We start from the raw sequence: 22845 nt of genomic DNA on the forward strand, positions 1-22845 counted from the left end.
GCCATTTTAAAAGTCATTGCTTTCTAGCCTCCATCAGAGCCCACCCTGCACGCCTGGTGCTAACACTTAATTATGACCAAGAGGATCTGAGAAATGCAGTGCCCCCCCCCCACCTCACCCCAGCAAACGTCAAGCAGAATCAACAGCCCTGTGCTGGCAACATGATGTTCTTGTTTCTTACATCTCCTCCGCTCATCTGCAATTGCTTTTATTACTGCGGTTCATTTAATGAGACCAGAGCATTTGGAGCCAGATGGTGACGTTAGCTCAATCTGGAAGACTCTAATGGAATTGAGTTCAAATCAGGTTAAAAGTAATGAAATTAGAGACTCCAGTGGTCATTGTCTCCGGGTATTATGCTCTGGGTACTTGTTATACACCAGAAGTCAGCGCCAGCTTCAAATGAAAGACCTGAAATACAGTTGAGTGAGACCTGGTGTGCTCATACAATCACTCATTCAACACATGCTTTATTACGCTCCACAGCGCAAACACGGCCATTGTGGTTTCTGAACCACGGCCTCTGGAGTGTACCGGAGGTGGCCGGCAGAGCTAAGCAGACAGGCAAAATGGCCCTGCATGTGTGAAGTCTCTAGGAAGGGAGAAAGCTGGCTCTGAGAGATGGAGGGGGCAGGGTTTTGAGGACCGGGTTAAGGAATAGTCACCATTTTGTTGAGTCCACAATTATGTCCCCTCCCCCAAAGAATGAAATGCAAAGAGAGAAGGTCAACATGATACAGGGAGACCCAAGCCTCTCTGAATGTCTCCTGCTGTGGGCTAAAGTCCCTCAGAGAGGTCCAAACTTCAAAAGTAGCCTCAGCCTGGAATTTTTCCACAGGAAAAGTCAGCAGTAAATATTGACACGGGAATCAATCATCTCTACTGAGGTTCCAGACTGCTTCAGCCAGCCAGGGCAGCTAGGTCGCAGGTGACAAGGATAAGACAGTCACCCTCGGAAAGAGCTGTAGAGAGGCCATCTCCTTGGCTCTGGGTCGCCGTCCTCGGGATGGAGCTGGCAACGATGAAGACGCTGGTTATGTTGGTGCTGGGAATGCACTACTGGTGTGCCTCAGGTAAAGGGCACGTGCCACGGCACTGGCCACCTGCTCTAGGTGATCACAGGCCTCTCGGTGCCTCATGTCCTCTCACCGTGACCTGTGTGCTTGCTGTCCAGGTTTCCCGGTGTACGACTACGACCCTTCCTCTCTGCAAGAAGCTCTCAGTGCCTCAGTGGCTAAGGTGAACTCGCAATCCCTGAGTCCTTACCTGTTTCGGGCGACGCGGAGCTCCCTGAAGAGAGTAAGTGAATGGCGACACCTCCCTAAGCCTTTTTTTTCTTTTTTTTTTTTAACCACCCCTGTCTTGCTTTTACTTATTTGTTGATTAGATTATTTTTATTTTTCTGTATAAAAAGATCACACCCTATCCTCTTCCATGCTGACTTTTTGGACTGTGAAGAGATTTAATTACATCAGAGTTTTCCCCTCTGTTTTCACTCTGACCTTGGCTTCTCTGTGTGTGTGTGTGTGTCCTGGTTTGGGGTGAAGATCCCAGAAGCCCTCGTGATGATGTTTGATTGGGAGGTGTCTTCTAGTGCGAAAGAGCCTCTCTCCCCACTCGGCATTGGGTTCTCACGTGTTTATAGGAAAGAAATGTTGGCTTCTGAGCCAAAGAAACCCACCCACTTTCGTGGACTTTATAGTGCTGTTTCCTGATCACTGAGAGAATTCGGTGACGTTTTCTTGACTTTGCCGTGACTCACTGTGGCAAAAGTGAGGAGAAATGGAGCAGGATCATAGAGAAGCCTTTCTCCTTCCTGCTCCCTGCGGAGTTTCACTGTCTTCTTAGTGGCTTAATGGGGCTCACAGGAAGACAGGGACAGACATGAGGAGGAAATAGAACAGACAAGCTCATGGAGACAAGAATAGAGCCATGTGGTCAGGTGGCCAAAAGCCACTACCTCCACACAGAGGCTACATGGCCACCCCTACTGGCTGCTCCTTTCTCCACCCTATTCTAGGCCACCACTTCTTAATATTCAGATGCTCCTCTCACATTCAGATGCTCCTCTCACACTCAAATGCACCTTTGCTACTCGACAGCACACACACACTTCACTTTCCCAGCTTGCCTGCATGTAGAACATGTCCCTTTGATCCCCTTTTGCAGACACTGGCTCGTTTTCTTTTTCCAAATGCAAAGCAAATGCATTGCTTCAGATGCCTTTTCTAGCTGGACAACTGGTTGTGAAGGTGTGGGCTGAGAGCTGCCAGCCCCACCCAGTACCTGACTGTCAAGGGTCACAGTGAACACTCTGGTGGGGAGGCACTTGTAGGTGGGTGTACGTAGCTGCTAGACAACAGCCGAGCTGCTTCTGGAAGAAAGCTACATCAGTATGAAGCTGCCTCTTCCTCCCACCCTGCTTTTGCTAGCACCCAGGCCACATTCCGTTGGCACCGAATGCAATCTTCTTAGAATGCTGTGGATCCCATAGCTTCTTGCCAAGCTTGCAGATCAACCATTTAAATTCATTTGCAAGTTAGCTCTTGCTCACTGCAGAGCCAAACAGTTCATACACAGAGAGCAGTAACCTGGGACATTGTGGACAGGTAGCCAATGAGACATGACTGACACAGCATGAGCTAGCATGTGGCCATCATGGGATAGTCATGAGGGTCTGACCCCCAGGCACATGTACCTAAAGAGGAGCCACTTACAGATGACCCATGTGATCTTAGCAGATGCTTAGTGTGGCACTGCCTCTGTGTTGCCCTCCTTCTCTACCTATGCCTGACTGTTCCTGGTCCACCTTTGCTCTTCCCCATTGTTTGAGCGCATTGTTCAAGCTGCAGTCTCCATGGTCTTTCCTTGAGCTCTGCATTCCACAACGTTGCAGGAAACACACAACTGGAAAACTACAGAGCAGAGATGGCCTTTATGTCCCGGTATTCTGTTCCTCCTCTGTGTGAGACAGGCTCAGGTTGGCCTTCTCTCTCTGCAACCCCTTACAACCCCACCAGGGGATGAAGATATCTGACAGAAGGAACAGCAGGGCAGTAAAATGTGGAGGGCTTCTTTGGGCCACTTGTGGTCAAATGAGAGGAGAGATAATTAGCATAAAGACAGCCTTTGTAGTTTGAAGAGAAACAGAATACAAGATTCTGGGACTCTAGTCCTCTAGCCTGGTCATGGGGAGGATTAAAAATTGAGTCTGAGAGAGAATGCTAAGGGTCTGGTCAATGGCTATAAGCAACAGAAACTACTGTGGGTTGAAAGAAGCCTGGGTTGGCGCTTCTGTAATGACTTCCATGACCAACAAGACATTTCTATCTTTCCAACATTCCAGTAAATGGCTCTCACTGCTCTGTCAACACGGGCCAGACTTTGTCCTGGGACGCTGGGCTCTGCTTTTTTTTTTTTTCAGACAATAAGCCCTCATCCTTTGAGTCTCTGTCTACATGTTTCCTCTTCTGGAATATTCCACTGAGTCTTTTATAACTCAGCTACTCCCTCCTTTCTCTCCCATTACTGAGTGCTTGCAGTCATTCTTCATGCACTAACTACCCAAGTGGTCTTCTTTACCTTTTTTGCAAGATCAATAGGGAAGTACCCACTCTGGAATCACAGGTGCCTGATGTCTTTTCTGCTCTATCTCTGGTGCCCAGTGCACAGGGAAAGGCTTTGTATATCACAACATGCCGGTCCTCAGACCACCCAGGTTTTTCAGGAAATTTGAAAGGTTTTCCAGAGTTAAAAAGTGATGTAGATTCAACCAGGAGATGGCCCGTGTCTCATTTTCTTATTTTAGGAATTGGTAGACATGCATGGTGCCTTCATTTAGAAAATGTCATCACTAGTTTAGGAGCTACAAATAATACTTGGTGACTAGGCGAGCTCACAGGTGTGGACTCTGAGAACCAAGAAGGAACTGTCAGAGTAAATCTTTAAAAGCAATCTTGGCGTTGGTGTGAAGTCATACATTCCGCCCTCCTTCCGTTTTCCTTCCTCTCTTCCTTCCTCCCTCTCTTCCTTTTTCTCTTCCATTTACTGTTATTTTGGGACAAGATCTCTCTCTATTGGCCAGGTTGGCCTCAAGCTAGGAACTTGGCTCAGCCTCCTGAGTGCTGAGATTGGAGGTGGGCCCACCATGCTCGCTTCTTTGGTTTCACAGTTTTCAGGGCTGCTCGACTTTTCTCTGTGGGCTCTGGTGTGAGTGCACACCACTGCATGAGTGCCAAGATGATACGTACATACCTTTCCCAGTGAGCAGGCGATCCTGTCTATGGCTTCTTATTGGGCAGGGAAAAAAATTGTACCTAGTACCATGAAGCTCAGAATCTGTCTAGTGAGAATCCATGCTTTGCTTCTGTGAAGGTTAATGTCCTGGATGAAGACACACTGGTCATGAACTTAGAGTTCACCGTTCAGGAAACTACATGCCTAAGAGAGTCTGGTGATCCCTCCACCTGCGCCTTCCAAAGGGGCTACTCTGTGGTAAGTGACCCAGAAAGAAATGCAAGGGAGGGAGGACCTCACTATGTCCATGACCACGAGCAGGTCAGGAGTCACCAAAGGAGCTTGGCCATTGCCTGTCTGCCATTCAGGCACACCCTGACTCACTACAGCATTTCCTGGCATGGGCTGTGTGCTCTGGGACTAAGGGAGTGAGATCTTGATCTGTGGAATCTGCAGTCTTCAGTGATGTCCGTTGGCTCTTTAACCCTTACTGCTCCCGGGTCCTATTCTTTAACGTACAGACAAAATCTCCATGAAGTAGCCTATTGGTCTCATGAGATTGGATGGTTTGTATCAGGTATGGTGAGTGCAAAGAGAGAGCAAAGAGAGACCCCAGCACATATGAAACTCTGTTGGACAAGTGTGGACTGTGAGCCTAGCATTGGTCACTTTCCAGGATTGAGTGTCGCCCATAGTGTGTCTCCCCTTCTCCATCTGGGTCACATGATATGTCACATGATGCAGTCCCCATGACCAGACTAGTCAGCTGTTGTGCAATGAGACTTTCTCTGATCAGAATGAAGCCATCAGTCCAGACCCAAAATGTTTTCAGCCAAATGAATGGCTTTCTGAGGTCCCATTCCAGAGGGAATCATTTTGTTATTTCTCTCATGAAATTTCAACCAGATTTTGTTTTGCAGAGGATGTCACATGCACAGACTACTAACCACATCCTAGGGCTAAATAATTTATCCATATGTGTGTGTGTGTCTGTGTACACACACACACACTCACACACACACATATATACATATACACATACATATATGTATATATAGATATGTATATGCATATACCATATAGTCAAATATACATGTTTTTGTTAAAGCAAGAATGAATTCCATACAGCCGTCTATACTCACAAGGAAAGGCAGGCTTTTCTCTGAGACTGGAGTTAAGCTCACAGAGATGCATTTCCTTTTGTTGTTACTTAGTTCTGCAGAGTGTTCACTTTGGAAAACTGAACCATCTCTGTGAATGCCTCCCTTCTGCCTTGTTTTGCAAGCCCTGCAGTTTATTGTCCAGAGGCTAACCTCTCCCACAGGGTGGGTGCTGAAGAGGCAGCTCATAACTCTGTCTTTTCTAGCCAACAGCTGCTTGCAGGAGCACAGTGCAGATGTCCAAGGGACAGGTGAAGGATGTGTGGGCTCACTGCCGCTGGGCGTCCACATCCGAGTCCAACAGCAGTGAGGAGGTATGATGGGGCCCTGTCTCCTTCCAGCTGTGCCTGGGGGTGGTCTGTCTGAGCTGAGCTATTTGATAAGGCAGCTGGAACACCATTCAGACACCGGCAGACAGAGTTCTGCTCACACGGCTGGGTTCCCCCTTAAACAGCTTTTTCATCCCCATCTTTACTTCTTTCCACTGCCTCCTCCCTTCCCAACCCCCGCAAACACAAAGCTCAGCAACAGAGCTGTCACCTCCATGGGAATAAGAAATCGTTCATGTTGGAGTTACATCTGAGTGACTGTGGCCCGAGAGCCTAGATTCTGATTACCCCACATGCTATGTCCCAGCATCATAGCTTGCTATGAATTCCATGTTTTCATAGGAGCAAAATAATTGAAGTGTAAAAATCAAGGCATTTTCAAATATATTTGTAGAAATTTCATGTCGGTGGGTAACAGCAAAGAGGGAAATGCTATAGGCCATAGAGGTATGGAAGGTTATTTTTTAGCTTTGGGGCTGTTGGGAGCTAAGGATCTGTACATTCCCAAATGGAGTGGACTTGATGACCATAGGGTGTTCGGTTATGCACAGAGCTGGGCAGTAAAGGACTATCAGGGGCTAAGACATCCCAGGTAATCTGATCCAAGGCTGAGACTTTCTAGCTCTCTACAATCACCACACTTCAACCAAGCTGTCAGTGTGCTGGTCAGGGTTAACTGGTGCTGTGGTTCTCAACCTGTGGGTCACGACCCCTTTCACGTAAGACCATCAGAAAACATTAACATTTATGTTATGATTCACAACAGTAACAAAATTACAGTTATTAAGTAGCGACAAAAGTAATTTTATGGTTGGGGGTCACCACAACATGAAGAACTGTATTGAAGGGCTGAAATAATCAATCTCTGTCTGTCTGTCTATCCTCCCTTCTCTCTCTCTCTCTCTCTCTCTCTCTCTCTCTCTCTCTCTCTCTCTCTCTCTCTCTCTTCAAAACTATCTGTCAGTTATGCACTCTAGGTCAGGACACTTGACCTTCCTTTAACCTCCATGATTTGCAGCTTCTTCATTGGTTAACTGCTGAATAATGAAGATACTCACTGTTAACAGAATTTTTAGGGTAAAGGCCTGGGCTCCAGTCCCAACGGGCTAGGTGAGCAACCCATTCCTATAAGCCAGCTAAAGAGATAGTGAAAAACAGAGAGAGATTCATTTAATGGGGCCATACTGGGAAAAGCAATAGACCAAAGGGTCCAGTTACCATCACCCACCCACCCCCAGTCCATCCTTTGAGTCTAGACATGAGTCTTAGATTTAGAGAAAAAAATGGGGCAGGAGGTTAGAGGTATACATTAGTAAACGATTCTTATCCTTGAGTTCCCCATCATTATTTAGGCCCCAATCTGTCCTACATTCTGGTTAATAAATTGATAATCTATTAATCATTGCCTTTGCCCAAAGGAATCAGCCTAGTTTCTACACAGGATGACTTCTGCTCCAGGATAATTGCCCTAAGGAGTCAGGGTGGGATGGGAGATCCTTCTAAGTTTTGATCCTCCTGGAATTGAAAGTGACCTCGGGTTTAGGATATTGATATATCTTTGAGCAGTCAGCCTTGAAGGGGAATGAACTAGGTCAGATAACCACATCCGGAGTGACTGTCATGCTAATCTGTAGCTTTTAGTTACCCTGTGGGTCCAAATGAGGCCCCATGGATGTGAAATATCAGCTCCAGGACCTGATGTGTAACAGATACTGAGACAGTAGCAGATGCCCCTTTGCCCCAACTGCCATAGAGATACATATTGGTGCTTTACTGGCTACTGAAACAAAAACAATTTAGTGGGGGGCTGTCATTTGGGCTCACAGTTTGAAAGCACAGCCCATCGTGGCAGCAAGGACAGCTTTAGCTGTGGCAGCAGGAGCATGTGGTGCTGGTCACACAGTGTCTGAAGTCAGGAAGGGGGGAGAGAGAGAGAGAGAGAGAGAGAGAGAGAGAGAGAGAGAGAGAGAGAGGCAGAGACAGAGAGAAACAGAGACAGAGAGAGAGGCAGAGACAGAGAGAAACAGAGAGACAGAGAGACATATATACAGAAAGAGACAGAGACAGATACACAGAAACACACACACACACACACACACACACACAGAGAGAGAGAGAGAGAGAGAGAGAGAGAGAGAGAGAGAGAGAGAGAGAGAGACTGGTCCTCAGCTGGCTTTTTCCTTTTTCTCTTCTTATTCAGCCTAGGACCCCAGACCATAGGATCACACCACTTGCACTTAGAGCAGGTCTTTGCTTACTTAAACCCTCTTCATATACTCCCCAGGATGTGTGCCCCTAGGTCAATCCTAATTCCATTAACAACCAATATTGGCCATGTTGAAGTGGTCTGCAACATTACTATCAAGTCAATGCTACACATCTGTGACTTGATATCACCTTTCTTCCCTGAATCCCAGTTACATCATTTGCTCATTCATAGTGGGATAATATTTCTGACAGGTGTTTACATCTTTTCCACTACTGTGCGCTGTATAGAATAACCTTTTCCATGTCTTCTGTTTCCATTCACTTCTCCAGAGAGAGCACTAGACTATAATGAACATTATACTAAAAGTGTAGAGGACTCCAACTTCAAGGATTGCACATGAGCGTTAATGCTGTCTATGGAGTTGGCACAGCCACCCCTTGGCTGTTTCATCATGAAGTGTATTTTAGAATTAGAGAGTCATGAAACCAGTGGCCAGAGACCTCAGGGTCACGTGGGGATATCTCCTCAGTGCAGAGAAGAGAAACATTGTTGACTAATTTCAGGTGCACTGCCAACTTCTAAAAGTCAACCTCCCAGGCAATTTCTGAGCTTTCCCAGGGGTTGTAGGTTGAATTTTCTCTTCTCTTGATGCTAAATACCAAGGGTCCCTTTACTGGACTATCTGAATGAAACTCTGTGACACTTGGTCCAGCTAATTCAGAAGTGACAAAGATCAGAGGAGGCTAAGGTTATATGCCTCTCCTACAGAGTCATTTTACTATCTATATTTTACATATATTTTCTATGTATACTGTGATTATTTTTTTATGTGTGATGCTAGGGATGGGACGATGGGGGGTTTTGTCACTGTGATTTTCTGGTTTATATAATGGCTAGTAGGGAACTGTATGAGGTTGTGGCTAACACGTTGAGTTCTCATTGATGCTGGGGATTGGATCCAGAGTTCCGTGCCTGCTGGGCAAGGGTTCTGTTGACCAAGCTACATTCCAGCCCCAGCTTCTTCCTACCACAAATCAAAACTACAGCTACAGGCTCACATCCTGGGTACTTAGGAGGCAAAGGGAATATTTATCTCTAGCTGAAGGCAGAGAATTGGCCTGGCTAAGGTCATGTGCTCCTCCTACAGATACTGTTCTACTTTTTGTTTTTACATATATTTTCTATATAGACGTGATTATTATTTTTGTGTGGTACTAGGGATGTGGTACTGAGGATGGGATGCAGGGGTCCTAAACAAACTGTGTTCTGCCACTGAGCTACATCCTTAGCCCCTTAACACAATGGGTTTTTTTTTCTTTAATTTTTTTAGGCAAGGCCACTAAGCTACAATCCCCATGCCATATAATCTCCCTTGTGCGTGTGTACAGTTCATAGGGTTGGGGTATGTTTGCATGGTGGTGTTAAGTTGCTACCACTCTTGACATTCAGAACCCATTCATCCTCTGGAGGGGAGGCTCCTGAGAGGAATCCGTCCCTAGTCTGCATCCTTTCACCCCTAGCAAATGCAGATCTGCTCTCTACATCCACCGCGTCTTCCATGCAGATCGTTTCACAAAAATAGTCCCATATAACATGTGCTCAAAGCTTATGTCGCTTTGCCGGATTTTTAGAGGCTTGTGCATGCCATAGAATTATAAACAAGTGTGTGTGTGATGTGGAAAGTGGCACGAAGGTAACTTATTCCTTTTTATTGTGAACTTGTTTCTCGTATAGATATGCTATATGTGGTTTTATCTGTGCACTAGCCGGTCACCATGGGAGATGCTTATACATATTGGCCATTATCAACGACGGTGTTGGGAGCATCTGTGCCACACGTTTCTGGGGATACATAGTTTTGATCCCGTTGGGAATGGAGTTTCTAAGCGTACAGTAATCTTAACTCTTAGCGCTTTGAAGAACTCCCAAACTGTGTCCCAGAGCTGCTGCTCTATTTTACATTCTCTGCAGCAATGTGTGAAGCACTGCCTACCCACCCTGCTTCCCTCTCTCCCTCTTTCTCTTGTTCTCTCTCTCTCTCTCTCTCTCTCTCTCTCTCTCTCTCTCTCTCCATCTCTCTCTCTCTCTTTTCTTCTTTCTCCTTCTTTTTCCTTTTTTCTTGAGGCAGGATCTTGCTAATATAGTCCAGGATGACCTTAATATGTAGTTCAAGTTGGCCTTGAACCATGTGATTTTTCTGTCCCTCTCTCCCTTCTCTCTCTTTCCTTCCTCCCTTCTTTTCTTTGTGCAGAGGGCGAAGTCTCATTTTACAGGCCAGGCTTGTCTTGAACTCATGGCTGCCCCATCTCCATCACTAGACTGCTTGGATTCAGGCCTGCTCACTGCATGCACCTTTTAGATTATTTTAACTAATTTGTTTGTTTATTTTATGTGAATTAGTATTTTGTCTGCATGCGTGTCTGTTCATAATGTGTGTGCCTAGTGCCTGAGGAAGCCAGATTGTAGTACCAGATGGTTTTAAGCTTCCAATGTGGGTGCTGGGAATTGAACCTGGGTCCTCTGGAGGAGCAGCAGTGCCCTCAACCACTGGGCCATCTCTCCAGCCTCTTTCTGTCCTACTGTGCCTTTTTGAATGTACATATTAGATACCATTGAGAGTTATTCTTATTTCTCTGAATGTATTATGTATCTGAGCCCACCACGTAGCATTTACAGTTTTCTCTTCCATCCTGATGCTTAAACTTCTTTAGATGATTTTTGGGGACATGGCAAGATCCCACCGACGAAGAAATGATTATCTACTTGGTAAGCCGATCTTTGTTACCTTAATATTATTTCATTTCCCTTCATACAACTTCCTAACACAGTCCTCTGGGAATCACTTAAAGCTACATGTGTCTAGTTTTCCTATAGATAGCCTTTGAACAATTAAAGTCATTACAGAAAAGTGAACACCTGGCTTCACCTTTGCTGCTCTCTTAACCTCACTGGTGAGCAACACAACCATTGGCTCACGTATTTCTATAGAGTTCCACACATAGGATCACATTCAGTGGTCTGCAGGTTGGGAGGGTCACTGTCAGCTTCTCCATTCTAATCCGTTTCTATAGCTGGGATAACACACCACAAACAAATGCAGCTTGGGAGGAAAGGGTTTATTGGGCTTACAGATCTCACCTCTAGGCCGTCATGAAGAGAACTCAAGGTAGGAACTGGGAGGCAGGAACTAGGGTGGAGGCCATGGATGAGTGCTGCTTACTGATTTGCTCTCTAGAGCTTGCTCAGCCTGGTTTCTAAGACAACCCAGGACCACCTGCCCAGGGGTAGCAGCACCCCCAGTGGTCTGAGCCCTCCCACAGCCATCATCAACTGAGAAAATGTCCCACAGACGTATTTAGAGGCAAGGTTCGCTCTACTCCGATATCAAGTTGACAAAAACAAAACAAAACAAAACAAAACAAAAAACAAAACAAAACAAAACAAAAACAAAACAAAACCCAAGCAAAACAAAAAGGCAAGCAAACCAACCAGCATGCCTATTAAGAGGGCTTCATACTTAAACATGATTGTTCTCCCTTGGTGCACCATCCAAGTTGTAGGGTCTAGTGTGTGGTTGTGTGCCTAATCAGGGTAGACCTGGCGGTCTCCAGTCATGTGACTGGCAATCACATCATGATCTCTCATGGTGTGTTTCTGTTGGACGATAAAAGGGTCTTCATTTCCCCTCTCTGTACAGTGTTTAACTGTGTATGTGATCCATGTGCTACCGTTTAGAAGCCATTTTTAATGTTTCTGCTGAGTTTTCACACCAGCATTAACGTCAGTAAACGCCCCGCTGTCCTACTCTGCTCCTCTGTTTAAAGAGGGCGTCCACAGCGTCAGTTCTACAATTGTGGAGCTCTCTGAATCGGGTGGAGGGGTCTGGCCTGATGATTGTTAATGTGTTACAGGCTTTCTTTATGATGAACCCAAAGGTGAGCAGTTCTATGACCGGTCGATTGGTAAGTGGTCCGTTTCCTCCTGTATGATGCTGTTAGAAACTTTGCTGAGAAGCAGAGGCCACACTGAAGCCACTGCACAGGGGCCAGACCCTGAACTGGGAAACCATTTCAACAAACAAGAACCTTAAAGCATACACTTGCTTTGTAAACCAGGAAAAGGTAACTTGGAGGCCCTTACTCACGGAAAAGTTACCGGATATCAAATGTTAAGTCAGCCTACGAAGTCACCATTTGGCATCGCTTCTTGTCTTTTATAGGGCATGTTTCCCTCTGACTATCTCTCTCCTTTAGCAGACCTGACCAGAGTTCTCAGTAAATGGAAGAGACGGGAACTTAGTCCCTTCCCCATATGGTCAGTTTCCTTATTCAGTCTCCTGGGTGGTTCTGCACACCCCATTTTCTCCACTTTTATCCAGAAGAGTTGAGTATTGAAAACACGTGGTGTACATTGGCAAGTCCGGAGCATATACCCACACTAGCTGCCTACCGAGGCTTCCTACTTTGGCCCTCACTGCCAGGCTGTGGCTGCACTGTCTTCTCCATGACTCCCTGTTGGCTTCTGTAAGGTCTTTCTGTTTCTACAGATCTTTTTTCTATTCAGTGGTCCTAACATCTCTGCAGGCTGTCAAGGGGAAAGTCAGTTTTCCCCTTAAGAGGACCCTGGACTTGGACATATTTATTCCCCCAGCATTGTCTGAGTTGTAGGGTCCAGTGTGTGGCGATGTGCCCTTGGAAGAGTCAGGATTCAATCGCATCTATGTAGTCAGGGTGGACCCTGCTGTCCCAGCCATGTGACGAGGACAGAGATCAGGACTTTGAACCTATCTGTCTTCCACGTCCGTGCATTTGCTACACTGCTGTCTGGCATTGTGAAATCCACCCTGTGTCCAGAGCCCTCCCCTAATAATGACACTCATACTCAACACATTAGGGAGCTCTGGGTCTCAACTTCATGCTCCAGTTAATCCTGTGTGCCAGGAATTAAACCTGAAACATTAGCTTTTATACCCCACCCCGAAACACACACACACACAAACACACACACACACACACACACACACACACACACACACACACACACACGGTTTGTCTCTTTGGGAGAACACACAGCTGGCACACCCAGCACTGCTGCTGACATGTTCTTTGGGACAATTCTTTCAGAACTGTCTTCAGAGCCCATGGCCTATTCCTTGAATGTTTGTCACAGTAGCAACTGTTGTGTCTTGGGTTTTGATTCTGGAAATGGTCAAAAACGGGAATTAAGTTGACAATTTAGGTTGATAACCTACATGGGGGCTTTACTCCCAATTGCTACATACCAACACATTCCCAAATTCAGCATCTTTGACAGCAAACTGTGACTGTCTTGTCGTTTCTGGGGTTAAGAGCACAGGAGCAACTGAGCTGGGTGTCTCTGTGCCACTGTATGAAGGGGTAGAAAGGCCACTGATTGGTGCTTTCAGCTGATGTTGACTGGGCTCAGAAGACTGGTTTTCAAGCTCATGACTTGGTTGTTGGAAGGTTTCAGGTCCCCATGGGCTTTGTGCTGAAAATTAGTTTTTCTACTACATGGGTATCTTGACAGGGATGTGTGAGTGTCCCTAAAACATGTCAGATTTCCCCAGTGATGAAAGACATGAAGAGAGAGAGAGACAGAGACTCAGAGACAGAAAGAGTCAGAGACAAAGACACCCAGAGACAGAAAGAGGGAGAGTTAGAATCTCTCTCTCTCTCTCTCTCTCTCTCACACACACACACACACACACACACACACACACACACACACACACACAGCCACATAGAGAGACTAAAAGAGACAGACAAGGAAAAAAACACACACAGAAACTGAAACAGACAGAGACATGGTTAAAAGGAGAGAGAGAGAGAGACAGAGACAGAGACAGAGACACAGAGAATACAGTTCAGATGTAAATTCATGTGACTAGCCCTCTTGTGTGTGTCAGAAGGCATCTCTAAGCCACCACTTAACCACATTGGGAACTTGGAGCACCATTAATGCAGATGTACAGCTGTCTCTGAGATGCCTCTGAACATGATGATTTAATTTAATTCCACAAATGTGTGTGACAAGCATGGGGCAGTTTCCACAGACGACTGAAAGAGAAATGTGACAGTTCCCGCCCTCAAGGGCTTGCGGTTGAGGCTGAGTGTGACACGGACCGTGGAGCGAGAAGTCAGCTCTGGGTACCGTGGACGGGAGAGGGCCGCAGGCTTGTTGAGGAAGACAGGAGACGTTGCCTTGGGTGTTCTGTGGGCAGTGAGGGCTCAGGTTGTGTTTGGCTTGGTCTCATCAATTTATGCCTGACAGAGTCTGTTTCTCCCTTCCATCGTTAGAGATCACGAGGAGGGGACATCCTCCTGCCCATAGAAGGTTCCTGAACCTCCAACGCAGAGCAAGAGTCAATTCTGGCTTTGAGTGACATCCTGGAGGTAAGGGGACAACATGTATGACTATTTAGAAGCAGAAGGGACTGAGAGTAAGTGCTGTGGCCTCTTTCCCAGACTCTTCAGAGTCCACTCCATCTTTCCATTGCCCCTGCCTCCCCCTAGGCACAGTGTGTCCATCTCGTGGTCCCCCATCTTTCCTCGGCAGCATCTGCTGTTACTGACATGATCAAGTTTCTCCACTTTCCAAATCACAAAGAGAATACCCCTGCTTATCCCAGCCTCTCTTCCCCAAATGCTACCCTCCCTCCCTCCCCCCTCCCTCCCTCCCCCCTCCCTCCCTCCCCCCTCCCTCCCTCTCAGGATAACATTTTTCATAGAATCCTCTCTGACTTTTCTTTGTCACTTCAACACTGGTGGCCACGTAGACTCCCTCAGCCAGTTCTTTCTCCCCTCTATTGATTACCTGTCACCTCTTCTTCTTCCTTGACCATCCCTGCCATTGATTGTAGCTTATCTTCAAATGGGTCACACTCTCCCAAGATCTGGGTCCTTATGTTAGCTGCCTGCTAGGGGCATTGGCCCTGGCTGGACTGTGAGATCTGGAAGTTCTGCTAGATTCGTTTCTTGGTTGATGCCATGGCTTCCCACCTAATTTTCTCACCGTATAGATCTGGGGAGCATCACTGAACCTTCTCTGTCCTTCCAGGAGTGGCGTCTGGGGGGAGGCGTAAGATTGATTTATCTAATACCAGCCAGGCATTTCCTTCCCTCGCTACTAATGAACTGAGTGCATTCTGGCCTGGGGGCCTCTTCCTACACTGCCTGTCTTATCTGTTGTCCTTGTTTATCCTTGAAAGATGAGGAGATCTTGATCCTCCATCCTGCTGCCCTCTGATGTTGACTTCATTTGTGGGCTAAGTCAGAGCTGTGCAAAACCCAGACATTGAGCAAAAACAGAATAATGGACTGTACACTCTCCCCCAGTGCTCTGGGGGAATGGTAGACTGAACTCTGATCTACTAAGCTGTCACCCAGCATGGTGGAGTCTCACCATATACAGATTCTCGGGTGCTTGGATGAGAGCAAGCAGAGTAAATATTCTGAAAACTCCAAAGGGACTGTGTGAAGGAGACACTTCAAAGGAAACTTAAGATACAATTGCAGGAGCTGGAGAGATGGCTCAGCAGTTAAGGTGGCTTGCTGCTCTTGCAGAGGACCTGGGTTTGATTCCCCAAACCAACTTGGTGGTTCACAACCATGAGTAACTTCAGCTCCATAGTATCTAACACCCTCTTCTGACCTCCGTGGGCACCAGGCACACATGTGGTACACATACACACATGCAGGCATTCATAAATAGGATAAATGAATCTTAAAATGTTTTCAATTATATTTATAGTGCAATTACAGATGTAGATTCAGGGCATCAGTGTTAGGCACACACACATGCACACACACATGCACACACACATGCGCACACACACACACATGCACATACACAGGCACACACACACACACACACATACACAAATTACTAAAAAAGCCTTAGAATCCATGCGCTTACATTTTTAAAAAAAACATTTATTTATTTTATGTGTTTGAGTGTTTGCCCATGTGTATATATGTACAACCTGCGCCTGCCCGGGGCCCTCACGTGCTGGGAACCGAACCTTGGTCTTCTGCAAGAGCAGCGGGTACTTTTAACTGCTGAGCCACCTCTAGAGCTCTTTGTTTGCTTTGTAGTGTAAACAACACTACATGCTTTCAGATAGCATCGGAACGGCCCAGCATAGCTCACAGCAGCCTTACTGCTTCAACTCTACGCACACCTCTAGCTTTGTCCTTTCCGTACCCACCTCACCCCTGAGCTCCCATGATGCCCCGGTTCCATTCCCAGCATCTGTAACTCTAGTTCCAGGGGATCCAATACCTGCTTCTCGGCTCCGAGGGCACCAGGCATGTGCATGGTGCGCACACACACTCACCATCAGACACTCACAGGCTTGTTGCGAGTGGGACCCAGGGAGCTTCCTGGTACCTTCATCCCGGGGCCTTGCATTTAGCCCATGACTGGGCACATCCGCGCTCAATGAGTTTCTTTTGAGCTGGGATCATTCACTTTGGGTGTTTGAGAGACGTTTCCCTGAAAGGCAGCTAAGCACGGCATAATTAATTTTAACAACTTGCAATTTGAAAGAAGTCAACTGACAGTCTACCAAAATGGAGAGCAACATCCACTGTGAGTGAGAGAAGCAGGTGGCAGATCGTCTTTATCTAAAAATAAAAGCCGACTTCTTGCTGAGATCAAGAAACTCGGCATTTTGAAGAAAGAAACTTGATGTATTCTTTACACACACACACAAAAAAACTTGCCCTTTGCCCTGGAGAGCATCTGGAGAGGGGAGGGGCGTGAGAACGGAATTTTTGGTAGATGAGCGTGCTTTGCCTGTTAATGATGTGGCTCCATCGAGTGTGCGGGCCTGTGTGTGTCGCAATAGAGTGGCATCATCTAACATCTGCAGAGAAATGGGCCACGCAAAACGAATGTCTTTAGAAGTAGCACAGCCCGGAGGCCAAGCTAGCGGCCTCGGTCTGCTCATCCATTGTTGCTGGTGTCCCAGTGGCATCTCTGGCCTCACGTGACCTTTAGCAGGGCAGGTTTTGAAACAGCCCACCACACTGCCTGGAGTCATAAAAACGAAGCTAGTAATGGCCACACTGTGGTTCCACTGAGGAGGCAGCTCCAGTGTGCTCTCGGCTCAGCTGCTCTCCTTCTACACCTGTACCACTGCCTCTGACAGGCATCCAGCCCTGAGAGGAGGGCTCAGACCCGCAAGGGATTTGTTTGTTTGTTTGTTTTGTTTTTTATTTGTTTTTTTTTCTTCCCTTTGGAACACAGACTCTTGGCAGATGTCTTACCTGGCTATCCTTATTGTTTTAGTTCCATGACTAGTAAAAATACCCCGAATGTCTATATAAAATTACTTATAAAATATCCCCACTAGTTTCATTAAATAATCAGGATAGGATGAGTGGCCGGTTGACTGTTAGTGATATTGACATTTTAAAAATGTAAATCATATTTTCTCCATTTTATCATGAGTCCCTGGATTAAACTAGAAACTGAGCGAGTGTGTCTATAATCTAATAAATACTGTTCTAGTCTTCTCTAAGCCAGAAATGCTTCAATACTAGAGGAGAGAGTAAAATGTGGTACTCAGTAAAAGCACCATGGTGTTGTTAGTGGGACTCTAAAATACATAGTTTGGGAAACCAGGGCCCGATTCCCATGTTAGAAAGAGTTTTCTCGAGATCCTTCACTTTCTTAATCTTTGTAGCTAGGGCAGTTCGTCTTGGCAGCTGTGGAGTGGCCGGAACGATCTGAGGTGGGGCATTTTCCTTTATGAAGCCCCGTGACTGGTGTTGGGATTGTTAGCAGTGTCAGAGGCAGGTCTGATGGTGGGTTTGGTCCATAAGCCAATGACAAAAACATCAGTGCCATGATTTTTCCACATAATCCTTCAGTCATTGTTGATCAAATGTCCTCTCTGCACCCAGGGAGACCATGACTCCCAAGTATGTTTATTGCCTTATGTCAATTATATCTTATAATATCATACCATACCTTATCATATCAACCGTACCATAACATACCATATCATACCATGCCATATCATACCATACATATCATATCATACCTTATCATACCATAACATACCCTACCATATCATACCATACATATCATTACCATATCATATCATATCATATCATACTATACGTTATCATATCAACCCTACCATATCATACCCTACCATATCATACCACATCATACCATACCATACATATCATATCATATCATACCCTATCATATCAACCCTACCATATCATACCATAAATATCATATCATACCTTATCATACCATATCATATCATACCATACAATATCATACCCTACCATATCATATCTACCATATCATACCATATCATATCCTATCTTATCATATCATACCATACCATGTCATATCATATTATACCTTATCATACCATATCATATTATACCTTATCATACCATATCATACCATATCATATCATACCATACGTTTATCATATCATACCATATCATGTCATATATCATGCCATATCATCTGTTTCTTAGAGAAGGAGGCAAGGAGCTCAGAGAGACCCTACTCATAGAGGTGGTGTTGGGATTGAGGTTTATTTCTCATGTCTGCTTCCTATACCTATGTTTTCTTCTTGTAATACATCTCTCCATGAAACTTCAGTGTTTGAGATACATTTGTCCTGTTCTGAGTGGCACTGTATGTGTTCTTGCCAAGTAGCTGCCAATCTGCAAGTGTGAGCTACGCGCTTTCCACCACCAACCAGGTGGGGGCACTGTTCCCTAACACCTGAGGCACCTTGGCCTCTGGGGAGTGATTTCATTGTTCAGGTTTCAGACTCGCTAGTGAGAATTTCTTATTATGATCTCCAGAACCTGCTCACCCACAGAAGGAGCCAGATTCCACAAAAAGAGAGGGGGGAAACCCCACTGGGGCCCCAGAGCTAGAACCTGACCACTCTCCACTCCCCATTCCCTTGGCTCTCATTCCTGCTGCTCTGCACCTCTTACCAATTGCTCTAGCAGGTACAGTGACTTGCAACAGTGACTCTGCTTTGATGTGCTTGCCTGGGGTTGACCCGATCCATCCCTCCAGGTTGAACTCTCAGCTTAGTAAACAACAGCTTGCCACCCACATCCACTGACTATTCCACTCCAGGCTTAAACCGAAGTCCTTCCTTAGAGACCCAGTGTCTCCCTCGTGGCTGTGACTATCATGCCATAAACATCAGTTCAGGCCTCCTCCCTTCCTCATGCAAAGTGTGGTGAGTGAAGCAGCTCTTCCTCTGCAGTACTCTGCAGTCCTGCCCCTCTCCATGTTCTCGACTCCTCTTCCTTTCTAGCCAAGTGTGTCCCAAATCTTTCTGACAGTTTTTCTTGTTGCCCTTGAAGGCTCAGTCATGGCTTCCCCTTAACAAAAATTCCTGAGAGCCCTGCTAAGTTCAAGGATGCAGTCTGAGCTCCATAGGGCTATGGCTGGGCAGTGCCACAACTAGTGTGGTCCCTGTCTGCACCACTTTATCGACATCCTGTTTTCCTCTGCCTCCTGCCTCACATCAGTGTCTCACACGGTGCGTAATCCTCACTAGACCCTGGGTCTCACCTTCATCCAAAGGTCCTGCCTAGCTCACCTCAGTGTACCCCACTCATTGCCCTCTTCAGAAGCTGATTTCCTCATGTCTCTGGAGTCAGCCATCTGGAAGCTCGTTTACAGTGCTGTACTATGGTGACATCCATCTTCTCCTCTGGTTCATGACTTTAAATATTGGGGGACGTCAATATTGTGTCTTTTTCATCTCTACAGCCCTCAGTAAAGGTTCCACGCATAGTCTTGCTTGCTGCACAGATTAACTGATGGATGGATGAATAGATAGTTTTGTGAAAATTTGCTCTCTAGCCCTATCTCCTCAGATTGTCACAGCCCCTGGCCAGCCACAGCTTTGACTGGCCCCTCTGTCTCTCATTCACAGACTGATGCCTGGCCACAGCCTCTGCAAGGGGTTTCTCTGGTCTTTCCTGTTATGAGACATGAGATCCCTTTCTGAGGCTGTGTCTCTGTCCCCTGACCAGGCTACCTCATCTTCCTGTGGTGTCTCTCATCCTGTCTTTGGTCCAAAGCAGACTGCTATGTGTAGCTGTTCAAATCTCCTGTAGGATTTAGATCACTTTCTGAGCAGTTCATTGGAATCCCAGGCTGAGCTGGGATCCCATCCAACACTGGGATGCTAGTGCACACTGTGGTAATCTAACCTGACTGTCCTTCCCAGGGTGCTGACGCATACCATGGTGATCTAACCTGCCCCTCCTTCTCTCTTGAATAGATTCCATGAAAGAAAGAGAAGCAGAAGCTGAAATGAAGGACATGGAGAATTGTGTCTTTTTCCTTTGATAAGCTCCACTTTGCAATAAAGATCTTCCCCTTCCTGTACGCTCTCGTATTGTCTGGTTTGGAATACAGCATCACTAAGTATCCAATTTCAGATTAGAGCATCACTAAGTATCCAGTTTCAGATGAGAAACTGATGTCATGAGGAGGAGGATGGGATGGAGGCTCACAGAATAACTATGTTTCAAGTGTTTTCAGCTAATGTACAACAGATATTAATGTCCTGTTAAAAGCAAGCAGGCTCAAGCAGCCTGTTATCTTTCTTTTTAAGTCATCATGGTACCTTTTAGGGCAGGAACACTATCCCATATGATAGAGACAAGGTGATACATAACACCATTTGTTCCTTAAACTGTAGAGAATGGATGAGACCACACACACCCATGCAGTGGGATGTAACTGACCACACAGCAGCCCTGGGTCATCAAGTGGAGCAAAAGCTGACATAATAGTGCAAGCTGCTAACAACAGAGAAAGACCTTTGGTGGGAGAACAGGTTACTTTGTACTTTGTGTTCTGTGTTTCTGTACACATAGAACCACCCTAGGAATAAAGTTCAGTGGACTGGGGAGATGGCTCAGTGGGTAAGATTGATCAATGCCCATGGGAACCTGAGTTTGAATCTCTAGATCCCATCTACTAAAGAAAAACCACGGCCACACATGCCTGTAAAGCTTCCGGTTCAGTGAGAGACGCTGCCTCAAGGAAATAAAGCAGGGAGTGAGGAAACCGGACAGTTGATGTCTTCCTCTGCCTTCTGCATACACATGGTTTTTACTAATAAAAATATTGGTCCAGTGGCTAAAGAGAAAGATACATTGCAATCAACCACTGTCCCTAGAGGAGTACCCCACACTACTGCTTTCCTTTGGATTACTTGGTCTAATAAATCAGCTACAGAATGAAATATCCTTCAAAGTAGGCATTGTCAAAAACACCCCCCCACCCCGCAAGCGAATAGGGCTCATCCCCAAATCCACCTGTTTTGTGGAGGACACCATTTGTGAGTCATTTGTGTCTGTGTGTGTGCAGTGTGTGCACACAGGCATGAGTTTGTGTGTGTGTGTGTGTGTGTGTGTGTGTGTGTGTGTGTGTGTAAAACCATGAAATGGCATTCGTTCTAAGAGTTTAGCATATTGGCACAGCAGTGCTTGGGTGACCCTTAAGAAGCTGAAACAGGAGAATTAAAAGTTTGAGACCAGCTTGGCTTTGGAGTTGCTTGTGCCAGCCATCTGAAAACAGTTAAAAGAGTTAAAAGTCAAGGTGTTCTGAAGAAGTGGTTCTTATGTGCAGGTACCTGGCACAGACGAAATGTGCTTTGGACTTGGCCCCAATCTGTATTCTGTCGCGGTATTTGTTCCAGACACAGATGCACTGTACTAAAGACGGAAGGATTAAGACAAGGTGTTGGGAATGGTGCTGGTCTGGAAGCGATGAAGCTAATCTAGTGATACACGTGCGTCTCAACCTTTGGCTAACAAACTGGAATGGGGGCCCTTTAAGGAACTGGAGTTTCTCCCAGGATTCCCACACTGAGGAAGAGAAAAGGCTGAAGCCTGGGACCAACCAAAAAGAATTCCCTTCTGGAAAGAGAATTCTCACCCCCTTGGACGTTCATATTTTCATTTTGTTTTGTTTTGTTGTTTGTATTTTAGGTTTCATTGTCTTCCCAATGAGGAAGACTGGTCTTACCCATTTTTTAATTTAAAGAAAAATTTGGGGAAAATTTCCTTTATTAACATTGTCTTCACATTATTTCCTACCCCCCTTCTTCCCTTCAACTGTTCCCATGACCTCCCTACCATCTCAAGTTCACAACCTCTTCGTCTTTAATTATTATTGTCATATGAGCAATTTAGTGCTGCTCCCATGGGTATGTGTTTAGACCAGTTGGTACTGGATAACCTAATAGCAGCCTCATCCCTGGAGAAGTCTGATTCTCTCTAACCATTAATTAATTGCCTATAGATCTTCATCCGTAGGGTGCCCCATGAGGTTTCTCCATCCACATTGGCGTGTCAACTGATGTCACTGTGCAGGTCTTGTTTAGACAACTACATTATTAAAATTTCCTGGGCACAGCTTCTCCATGACATATTAAAAACACTATCTCACAGCAGACATCTTGGGCTCTTAAAATTGTCCCACCTCTCCTCATCAAAGCTTCCTGAGCCTTGGGTGCAGGGCTTGGGTAGATATGCCAGTCCTCCTATTGGTAGATATATCAATAGGGGTTGGGCACCCTGCAGTCTTGGCATTTTGATCATTTATAGCTTTCTGTGATGGTCTCCATTTGCTACAATAAGAAGCTTTTTTGATGAAGAGAGAGCTATATTTACCCGTGTCTTATGAGTGTCTTAGTTAGGGTTTTATTGCTGTGAACAGACACCATGGCCAAGGCAACTTTTATAAAGGACAACATCTAATTGGGGCTGGCTTACAGGTTCAGAGGTTCAGTCCATTATCATCAAGACAGGAGCGTGGCAGCATCCAGGCAGGTGTGGCACAGGAGGAGCTGAGAGTTCTGCATCTTGTT

General features: G+C 45.9%; 1 protein-coding gene across 2 annotated transcripts; it reads left to right on the top strand.

Moving 5' to 3' along the window:
- Positions 1-440: 440 nt before the first annotated feature.
- On the top strand, positions 441-20351 carry Spp2 (secreted phosphoprotein 2). Of its 2 annotated transcripts, none has more exons than XM_087567908.1 (8): positions 441-1073; positions 1175-1299; positions 4375-4494; positions 5603-5710; positions 10646-10700; positions 11846-11869; positions 14252-14347; positions 20245-20351. In XM_087567908.1, exons 1-7 carry the CDS (start codon positions 1007-1009, stop codon positions 14335-14337), a joined length of 585 nt encoding a protein of 194 aa, XP_087424034.1. In that variant the 5' UTR covers positions 441-1006; the 3' UTR covers positions 14338-14347; positions 20245-20351. The 2 variants fall into 2 exon arrangements, with proteins under 2 accessions (XP_087424034.1, NP_446029.1); NM_053577.1 differs by having other exon boundaries at positions 857-1073; positions 11846-11896.
- The last annotated feature ends 2494 nt before the right edge of the window (positions 20352-22845 follow it).

Source organism: Rattus norvegicus, chromosome 9 (genome assembly GCF_021556685.1).
Source record: "Rattus norvegicus strain SHRSP/BbbUtx chromosome 9, alternate assembly SHRSP_T2T, whole genome shotgun sequence".
NCBI lineage: Eukaryota > Metazoa > Chordata > Mammalia > Rodentia > Muridae > Rattus > Rattus norvegicus.

Coding starts and splice junctions, on each gene's coding strand:
- Spp2 (NM_053577.1), top strand. CDS start 1,007: ATGGAGCTGGCAACGATGAAGACGCTGGTTATGTTGGTGCTGGGAATG. Junction 1,300..4,374: donor CGCGGAGCTCCCTGAAGAGA/GTAAGTGAATGG, acceptor GCTTCTGTGAAG/GTTAATGTCCTGGATGAAGA. Junction 5,711..10,645: donor AGTCCAACAGCAGTGAGGAG/GTATGATGGGGC, acceptor AAACTTCTTTAG/ATGATTTTTGGGGACATGGC.